Consider the following 9,793-nt stretch of genomic DNA (forward strand, 5'->3'; position numbering starts at 1 on the left):
TCTGGTCTGTTTCTTCTCTGGCTCGTATCTTTCAGTCTGTCTGAGGAGCAGCCCTGCTTTTAATGATGACGCTGCGGAGAGGAGGAGGCATAAATACATATACAGTTACATTCTCTGTGTGTGTGTGTGTGTGTGTGGGTTGAGAACACATGTTCAAGATGTAGAAAAAGATGGACTTGTTACCTGTCTAATAATAAATGTTGAGCGTGCTTCCTCTCCTGTGGTTTAGAGAAGGAATTAAAGCTAATAGTAATGAACCAGACAATTAATATCATAAATGACCTCCACCTGCTACACATGACACAACAGCAGGCCCCCCTTTTACCTTTGTCCCCCCCCCCCCCCCCCCCCTTTGTCTCAACTGTTTTATTTTTCATAGCTATAGCATTTGTTTCGCTTTTAGCTGTGATGGCATTGCTCTGCCACACACACACGTGCGCGCGTGTGTGTGTCCATGTCAATCCTGTTAAAGCGTGACATGCCCTCTTCTCCATGTCAATTAACAGCACCGCTAAAGAACAACACTGGCGTTAAGGCTAATAACCACGACTGTGATAGGAGAGGCAGGGGGCTCGTGGCTAATAACCAGGATAGGGGGTGTGTGATAGGAGAGGCAGGGGGCTCATGGCTAATAACCAGGATAGGGTGTGTGTGATAGGAGAGGCAGGGGGCTCGTGGCTAATAACCAGGATAGGGGGTGTGTGATAGGAGAGGCAGGGGGCTCATGGATAATAACCAGGATAGGGTGTGTGTGATAGGAGAGGCAGGGGGCTCGTGGCTAATAACCAGGATAGGGGGTGTGTGATAGGAGAGGCAGGGGGCTCATGGATAATAACCAGGATAGGGTGTGTGTGATAGGAGAGGCAGGGGGCTCGTGGCTAATAACCAGGATAGGGGGTGTGTGATAGGAGAGGCAGGGGGCTCATGGATAATAACCAGGATAGGGGGTGTGTGATAGGAGAGGCAGGGGGCTCGTGGCTAATAACCAGGATAGGGGGTGTGTGATAGGAGAGGCAGGGGGCTCATGGATAATAACCAGGATAGGGGGTGTGTGATAGGAGAGGCAGGGGGCTCGTGGCTAATAACCAGGATAGGGGGTGTGTGATAGGAGAGGCTGGGGGCTCGTGGCTAATAACCAGGATAGGGGGTGTGTGATAGGAGAGGCAGGGGGCTCGTGGCTAATAACCAGGATAGGGGGTGTGTGATAGGAGAGGCAGGGGGCTCATGGCTAATAACCAGGATAGGGGGTGTGTGATAGGAGAGGCAGGGGGCTCATGGCTAATAACCAGGATAGGGGGTGTGTGATAGGAGAGGCAGGGGGCTCATGGCTAATAACCAGGATAGGGGGTGTGTGATAGGAGAGGCAGGGGGCTCATGGCTAATAACCAGGATAGGGGGTGTGTGATAGGAGAGGCAGGGGGCTCATGGCTAATAACCAGGATAGGGGGTGTGTGATAGGAGAGGCTGGGGGCTCATGGCTAATAACCAGGATAGGGGTGTGTGATAGGAGAGGCAGGGGGCTCATGGCTAATAACCAGGATAGGGGGTGTGTGATAGGAGAGGCAGGGGGCTCATGGCTAATAACCAGGATAGGGGGTGTGTGATAGGAGAGGCAGGGGGCTCGTGGCTAATAACCAGGATAGGGGGTGTGTGATAGGAGAGGCTGGGGGCTCATGGCTAATAACCAGGATAGGGGGTGTGTGATAGGAGAGGCAGGGGGCTTGTGGCTAATAACCAGGATAGGGGGTGTGTGATAGGAGAGGCAGGGGGCTTGTGGCTAATAACCAGGATATGGGGTGTGTGATAGGAGAGGGAGGAGGGCTCGTGGCTAATAACCAGGATAGGGGGTGTGTGATAGGGAGGGGGGGGGGGGGGCTCGTGGCTAATAACCATGATAGGGGGTGTGTGATAGGAGAGGGGGGGGGGGGGCTCGTGGCTAATAACCAGGATAGGGGGTGTGTGATAGGAGAGGGGGGGGGGGGGCTTGTGGCTAATAACCAGGATAGGGGGTGTGTGATAGGAGAGCGAGGGGGGCTCGTGGCTAATAACCAGGATAGGGGGTGTGTGATAGGAGAGGGAGGAGGGCTCGTGGCTAATAACCAGGATAGGGGGTGTGTGATAGGAGAGGGAGGAGGGCTCGTGGCTAATAACCAGGATAGGGGGTATGTGATAGGAGAGGGAGGGGGGCTCGTGGCTAATAACCAGGATAGGGGGTGTGTGGTAGGAGAGGGAGGGGGGCTCGTGGCTAATAGCCAGGATAGGGGGTGTGTGATAGGAGAGGGAGGTTCATTGATTTATCGTTAAACAGAGGACAACAGCTCCATGTCAGTCAGCGTATCTGGCCGCTGTAACAAACAATCTGTGCTCCGACGCGCTTTATTGTAGAGCAGCCAATAACCTTTTCAGATGCTGACCCAGAACACAGGCACTGGAAGAGACCCTGTGTGTGTGTGTGTGTGTGTGTGTGTGTGTGTGTGTGTGTGTGTGTGTGTGTGTGTGTGTGTGTGTGTGTGTGTGTGTGTGTGTGTGTGTGTGTGTGTGTGTGTGTGTGTGTGTGTGTGTGTGTGTGTGTGTGTGTGTGTGTGTGTGTGTGTGCGTGCGTGCGTGCCAAGGGGGGGTGGATGATGTCAAACATATGTCACCCTTAGACAGGGAGGCGTCGGCTGAGGCAGGATGGAGCGATGGAAGGAGAGGAGGGGAGTGAAGGAGTGGGGCAGCAGTATACAGACATACAATGAAAAGGCCATCATGACTGAGACTTCCATTAAAAACAACACAGTGTCACTTATCCCACATTTCCATACCACTCTAAAACCCAAGCTGGGAGAGAAACTACAAACCAAGCCGGGAGAGACGGAGAGAAACTACAAACCAAGCCGGGAGAGAAACTACAAACCAAGCCGGGAGAGAAACTACAAACCAAGCCGGGAGAGACGGAGAGAAACTACAAACCAAGCCGGGAGAGACGGAGAGAAACTACAAACCAAGCCGGGAGAGAAACTACAAACCAAGCCGGGAGAGACGGAGAGAAACTACAAACCAAGCCGGGAGAGAAACTACAAACCAAGCCGGGAGAGACGGAGAGAAACTACAAACCAAGCCGGGAGAGAAACTACAAACCGAGACCGGAGAGAAACTACAAACCAAGCCGGGAGAGAAACTACAAACCAAGACGGGAGAGACGGAGAGAAACTACAAACCGAGACGGAGAGAAACTACAAACCAAGACGGGAGAGACGGAGAGAAACTACAAAAACCAAGCCGGGAGAGACGGAGAGAAACTACAAACCAAGCCGGGAGAGACGGAGAGAAACTACAAACCAAGCCGGGAGAGAAACTACAAACCAAGCCGGGAGAGACGGAGAGAAACTACAAACCAAGCCGGGAGAGACGGAGAGAAACTACAAACCAAGCCGGGAGAGAAACTACAAACCAAGCCGGGAGAGACTGAGGAAAGAAAGGGAGAAAAAAAGGAGAGAGACATTTTGTGAGAGTGTAAAATACATTGAGAGTAAATGTCCCAGTCTTAATTAGTTAGTAGACAACTAATAAAGACTGTGGTAGTAATGGTAGAATGAGAGCCAGGTGGAGGGAGGGAACGAGGAAAGAAGAGGGAGGGAGGACTGGCTTAGGAAGCCCATATTCTGTCCTTAAGGAGCCATGATGGTTTAATGGTGATATTGAGAGCAGAATAGAGTTATTGTCCTAGAAGCTCCACCAGGGTGAGGCTGCCAGGGATTCATGTGGCCAACTTTACACTGTCTTTAAAACCGTTACAATATAACGACTAGCACTACTCACCAGACCCAGACGCTTAGAAACTAACACTCACTCCTCTTCTCCCCTTCTCTTTTCTGTTGCTTTGGTGTGTTGTGGTGTAATATGGAGGTGTGTTGTGGTGTAATATGGAGGCGTGTTGTGGTGTAGTATGGAGGCGTGTTGTGGTGTAGTATGGAGGCGTGTTGTGGTGTAATATGGAGGCGTGTTGTGGTGTAATATGGAGGCGTGTTGTGGTGTAATATGGAGGCGTGTTGTGGTGTAATATGGAGGCGTGTTGTGGTGTAATATGGAGGCGTGTTGTGGTGTAATATGGAGGCGTGTTGTGGTGTAATATGGAGGCGTGTTGTGGTGTAATATGGAGGCGTGTTGTGGTGTAATATGGAGGCGTGTTGTGTAATATGGAGGCGTGTTGTGGTGTAATATGGAGGCGTGTTGTGGTGTAATATGGAGGCGTGTTGTGGTGTAATATGGAGGTGTGTTGTGGTGTAATATGGAGGTGTGTTGTGGTGTAATATGGAGGCGTGTTGTGGTGTAATATGGAGGCGTGTTGTGGTGTAGTATGGAGGCGTGTTGTGGTGTAATATGGAGGCGTGTTGTGGTGTAATATGGAGGCGTGGTGTAGTATGGAGGCGTGTTGTGGTGTAGTATGGAGGCGTGTTGTGGTGTAGTATGGAGGCGTGTTGTGGTGTAGTATGGAGGTGTGTTGTGGTGTAATATGGAGGCGTGTTGTGGTGTAATATGGAGGCGTGGTGTAATATGGAGGCGTGGTGTAGTATGGAGGCGTGGTGTAGTATGGAGGCGTGTTGTGGTGTAATATGGAGGCGTGTTGTGGCGTAGTATGGAGGCGTGTTGTGGCGTAGTATGGAGGCGTGTTGTGGCGTAGTATGGAGGCGTGTTGTGGTATGGAGGCGTGGTGTAGTATGGAGGCGTGATGTAGTATGGAGGCGTGATGTGGTGTAATATGGAGGTGTGATGTGGTGTAATATTGTGGTGTGGCGTAGTATGGAGGCGTGTTGTGATGTAATGTGGAGGCTTGTTGTGGCGTAGTAGGGAGGCGTGTTGTAGTGTAATATTGTGTTGTGCTGTAATATGGAGGCGTGGTGTGATGTAGTATGGAGGTGTGTTGTGGTGTGATGTAGTATGGAGGCGTGTTGTGTTGTGGTGTAGTATGGAGGCGTGTTGTGATGTAGTATGGAGGCGTGTTGTGTTGTGGTGTAGTATGGAGGCGTGTTGTGATGTAGTATGGAGGCGTGTTGTGATGTAGTATGGAGGCGTGTTGTGATGTAGTATGGAGGCGTGTTGTGATGTAGTATGGAGGCGTGTTGTGATGTAGTATGGAGGCGTGTTGTGGTGTAGTATGGAGGCGTGTTGTGGTGTAATATGGAGGCGTGTTGTGGTGTAATATGGAGGCGTGTTGTGGTGTAATATGGAGGCGTGTTGTGGTGTAATATGGAGGCGTGTTGTGGTGTAGTATGGAGGCGTGTTGTGGTGTAGTATGGAGGCGTGTTGTGGTGTAGTATGGAGGCGTGTTGTGGTGTAATATGGAGGCGTGTTGTGGTGTAGTATGGAGGCGTGTTGTGGTGTAGTATGGAGGCGTGTTGTGGTGTAGTATGGAGGCGTGTTGTGGTGTAGTATGGAGGCGTGTTGTGGTGTAATATGGAGGCGTGTTGTGGTGTAGTATGGAGGCGTGTTGTGGTGTAGTATGGAGGCGTGTTGTGGTGTAATATGGAGGCGTGTTGTGGTGTAGTATGGAGGCGTGTTGTGGTGTAATATGGAGGCGTGTTGTGGTGTAGTATGGAGGCGTGTTGTGGTGTAGTATGGAGGCGTGTTGTGGTGTAATATGGAGGCGTGTTGTGGTGTAGTATGGAGGCGTGTTGTGGTGTAGTATGGAGGCGTGTTGTGGTGTAATATGGAGGCGTGTTGTGGTGTAATATGGAGGCGTGTTGTGGTGTAATATGGAGGCGTGTTGTGGTGTAATATGGAGGCGTGTTGTGGTGTAGTATGGAGGCGTGTTGTGGTGTAGTATGGAGGCGTGTTGTGGTGTAGTATGGAGGCGTGTTGTGGTGTAGTATGGAGGCGTGTTGTGGTGTAGTATGGAGGCGTGTTGTGGTGTAATATGGAGGCGTGTTGTGGTGTAGTATGGAGGCGTGTTGTGGTGTAGTATGGAGGCGTGTTGTGGTGTAGTATGGAGGCGTGTTGTGGTGTAGTATGGAGGCGTGTTGTGTTGTGTTGTGGTGTAGTATGGAGGCGTGTTGTGGTGTAGTATGGAGGCGTGTTGTGGTGTAGTATGGAGGCGTGTTGTGGTGTAGTATGGAGGCGTGTTGTGGCGTAGTATGGAGGCGTGTTGTGGCGTAGTATGGAGGCGTGGTGTGATGTAGTATGGAGGCGTGTTGTGGTGTAATATGGAGGCGTGTTGTGGTGTAATATGGAGGCGTGTTGTGGTGTAGTATGGAGGCGTGTTGTGGTGTAGTATGGAGGCGTGTTGTGGTGTAGTATTGTGGTGTGATGTAGTATGGAGGCGTGTTGTGGTGTGATGTAGTATGGAGGCGTGTTGTGGTGTAGTATGGAGGCGTGTTGTGGTGTGATGTAGTATGGAGGCGTGGGGTGGTGTAGTATGGAGGCGTGTTGTGGTGTAGTATGGAGGCGTGTTGTGGTATGGAGGCGTGGTGTAGTATGGAGGTGTGATGTGGAGGCGAGGCGTGATGTGGAAGTGTGTTGGTTCACCTGAGGATGTCACACCTTATACCTTACTGAATACACATCACTCTGTCACGTGATGTGCTGCGCTCTGACATTTCCTGTAGTTATTGGTCCTTCTACGTAGTACTGTCTTCATCCCTTGCTTCTGGAGGCAGAGTGCTGTTAAATGATTGGGGAAGTGTGTGTGTGTGTCAACGAGGTTTAGGTGCTCCTTGGCCACCACTTGTCCTCCTCTTTCTTCCATGTTAGAGGCATGATTAAGGATAGGAGGGGTAAACATCAATACTGCATTAGGCAGCATTTCCCAGTTCTCCACCTAACCAGCCATTAACACTGAGAGATGGAGAAGAGAGAGACAGGCTCTGGGTTCAACATGGGTCACCAGCTCTCTCTTTCTATTACACTCACTCTCCCTCTTTCTCTCTCTTTTATTACAAAATCTGTCTCTCGGTCACTGTATCACTATATCAGCAGCAACAAACAAAACAATTGTGCACCCATGAGGCGTCTCCCGGTCACGGCCGGGGCTGTGACACAGCCTGGGATCCAACCCGGGTCTGTAGTGACGCCTCAAGCACTACTCAGGAGCCCCAGTATCTCTGTTTCACATGCTCACTTTCTCTTTCCTTTCATTCTTTTTCTATTGGCCTACCAGTATCATTATTTTTCTATTGGCCTACCAGTATCATTCTTTTTCTATTGGCCTACCAGTATCATTCTTTTTCTATTGGCCTACCAGTATCATTCTTTTTCTATTGGCCTACCAGTATCAATCTTTTTCTATTGGCCTACCAGTATCTCTCTCTGTACCTCTGTACCACTACACCAAACCCCCCCCTTTTCTTTCTTTTCCCTACCATTCCCTTACCTTTCTACCCTTTCACCACTCCCACACCTTTCTTCTCTCTCTCCATTGTTTTCCTCCTTTTCTCTTTAACTAACCTCCTCTCTTCTGTTCCAGGTTGGGTCTGGACCCTAAACTGCTGGCCCAGATCCTGAACATGTCATCAGGCAGGTGCTGGTCCAGTGACTCGTATAACCCAGTGCCAGGTGTCATGGAGGGAGTCCCCTCTGGGAACAACTACCAGGGAGGCTTTGGAACCACGCTCATGGCCAAGGTCTGTTCTGTTCTACGCTAGCTGGATTATGTCTGTCTGGATGTGTTTGTACGTCCGTCTGTTTATCCCTCCCTTTTCATCTCTCCTTCTTTCTCTATCAAGATTGGTTTGCTTATTTCTCTTTATATTTTGTTCCTCTTCATCTCTCTCTTGATCTCACTCCTCCCTTCTGTGCTCTCTCGTCTACTCTGCTTCACATAAAGTCACATCTAACATCCCCATCTCTCTCTCCTGTAAGGACCTGGGTCTGGCCCAGCACACAGCCACCAACACTAAGACCCCTGTCCCCCTGGGCTCTCTGGCCCATCAGATCTACCGGGTCATGTGTGCCCGCGGCTACGCCAACAAGGACTTCTCCTCTGTGTTCCAGTTCCTACGTGAACAGGAGGAGGAGCCAGAAAAGAAGGGGGACTAGAACCCCTTACCTTATCCCCCCAGCACACCCCTACTTTCCACCCGTACACCACACCCACACCCCTGCCTTTACCTGAGGAGAGAATTGGTTTCAGAGAGGTATGAGAACTTGAGATAGAAGTTGTTCTTTACTGCTGATCTAGGGTCAGGTATGATTTCATCCCCCTAATGGTTAAGGTTAGGAATGGGGGTAGGTTAGGGCAGCCTCTACTTCCCCTGGCCAGGGAGGGGGCAGGGGGGTACCCGTGGTCTAACAACGTGTCGAGGGGATGACGTACGTAGGTTTAAAAGATGACGTTTGACAGATCAGATCATGTGCATAACGTTGTACTTCCTGTTCTTTGTGTCGGGTTGTTTTTCTTGCCGGGAGTTTGTCTGTTACATGTGTTACAACCCATGATCCTGCCTCTTTGTCAGAGATGAGAAGAAAACCCTGAAAGAGGCAGGAAATAGCACCGCAGCAGCTCCTCCTCCAGGGCTCTGGGGTTTAGACTGGATCAGAGATGCAGATGTAGACTGACCACGTCCCACCTGTTCAGCAGTAGCCTGAAATAATGAGAATAATAATGATGATGATGCTATAGAGCTCAAGACAATTAGGGAAGGGCATACCACTGTCTGAAGACTCTCACATACACACTTGAGCATTCTACACATGATAACCTATATTACATTATTTCATACCATATGGGATCAGACGTTTACTCATTTTGTTACCCGTCTTGTTTTGGGGTTGGGGAGGAGGTAGTTGGTGGGTGGGATTTGGGAGAAGGGGTGTGGTAGGTAGTAGTGGTTCACTGATGTAAACCTCCCATTATTTGTTCCTTCATTATCCATCCATTTATTCATTGTTTTATTCAGTCACGTGTTTTCAACTTGAGCACAGTACTGTTTGTTCCATTTTTTTTGGGGGGGGGGGGGGCACATCCCAACATGCTCGCTTCTCTTTATACAGACCCACCACTGTCTGGTACTGTGAGACGCCATTGGTGGCAGCTCCCAGGTCACTATGCACTCTGACCAATCCGTGCGGAGTGGGGCCAGTGAATCCTTTGATATACTTCCTGATGTGATATACCTCTATACTGGAATTACAGCTTCTGTTTTACATCTGTAATTTCATCATCATAACCTCAACAACTGTTCTATTTGTAGCTTTTTTACTGTCCGTCAAAAAAAGATCTATCTTCTGCTCAGTACCTCTCCTGTTGTCGTTTTCTTTCACTTCTCTCTCTCTTCATGATCGGTCTCTCTCTCCTCTTCACTTGGTCCCTCTTATTTCTGTCTGTGGCTCAGAACATGCAGCATGTCTGTTTAAAGCGCCACTGAGGGTAGGCTCGATCCCAACCTGCGCTGTGTGCATGTACATAATGTATATTTCTTTTGTTGACTGTATTAAAGGAGAACCAGAGAATCCTCGCTGTCACGTTTTTCTTCTCGCTGTATACTAGTACATTAAGAGTATACTAGTACATTAAGAGTGTCTCTGTGTCTCTGTGTGTCTCTCTGTCTGTCTGTCTCTGTCTGTCTCTGTCTGTCTCTCTGTCTGTCTCTCTGTCTCTGTCTGTCTCTCTGTCTGTCTCGCAATTTCAATTTAAGGGGCTTTATTGGCATGGGAAACATGAAATAGATAATTAAAGTTAAATAATCTCTCTCTCTGTCTCTGTCCTCTGAAGACATCCTCCATCACACTACTGTCAGAAATAAAGAGGTGCTCTCTAATATCACGTCTCTCTGTTTTGCTCTTTATAAAAATATAAAATGTTTAAAGTAAGGCTCAT

At 49.4% G+C, this 9,793-nt stretch overlaps 1 protein-coding gene across 1 annotated transcript in view; it reads left to right on the forward strand.

The window, feature by feature from the left end:
- The window catches only part of LOC120027256 (3-hydroxyisobutyrate dehydrogenase, mitochondrial-like), a 35,688-nt gene extending 26,262 nt beyond the window's left edge, over positions 1-9,426 (forward strand). The window contains exons 7-8 of the mRNA XM_038972160.1: positions 7,442-7,598; positions 7,837-9,426. Coding sequence (XP_038828088.1) covers positions 7,442-7,598; positions 7,837-8,013 — 334 coding nt within the window. The 3' untranslated portion in view covers positions 8,014-9,426. The remainder of the gene's footprint in view (positions 1-7,441; positions 7,599-7,836) is intronic.
- Positions 9,427-9,793: the final 367 nt, after the last annotated feature.

This window comes from Salvelinus namaycush, chromosome 32 (genome assembly GCF_016432855.1).
Source record: "Salvelinus namaycush isolate Seneca chromosome 32, SaNama_1.0, whole genome shotgun sequence".
NCBI lineage: Eukaryota > Metazoa > Chordata > Actinopteri > Salmoniformes > Salmonidae > Salvelinus > Salvelinus namaycush.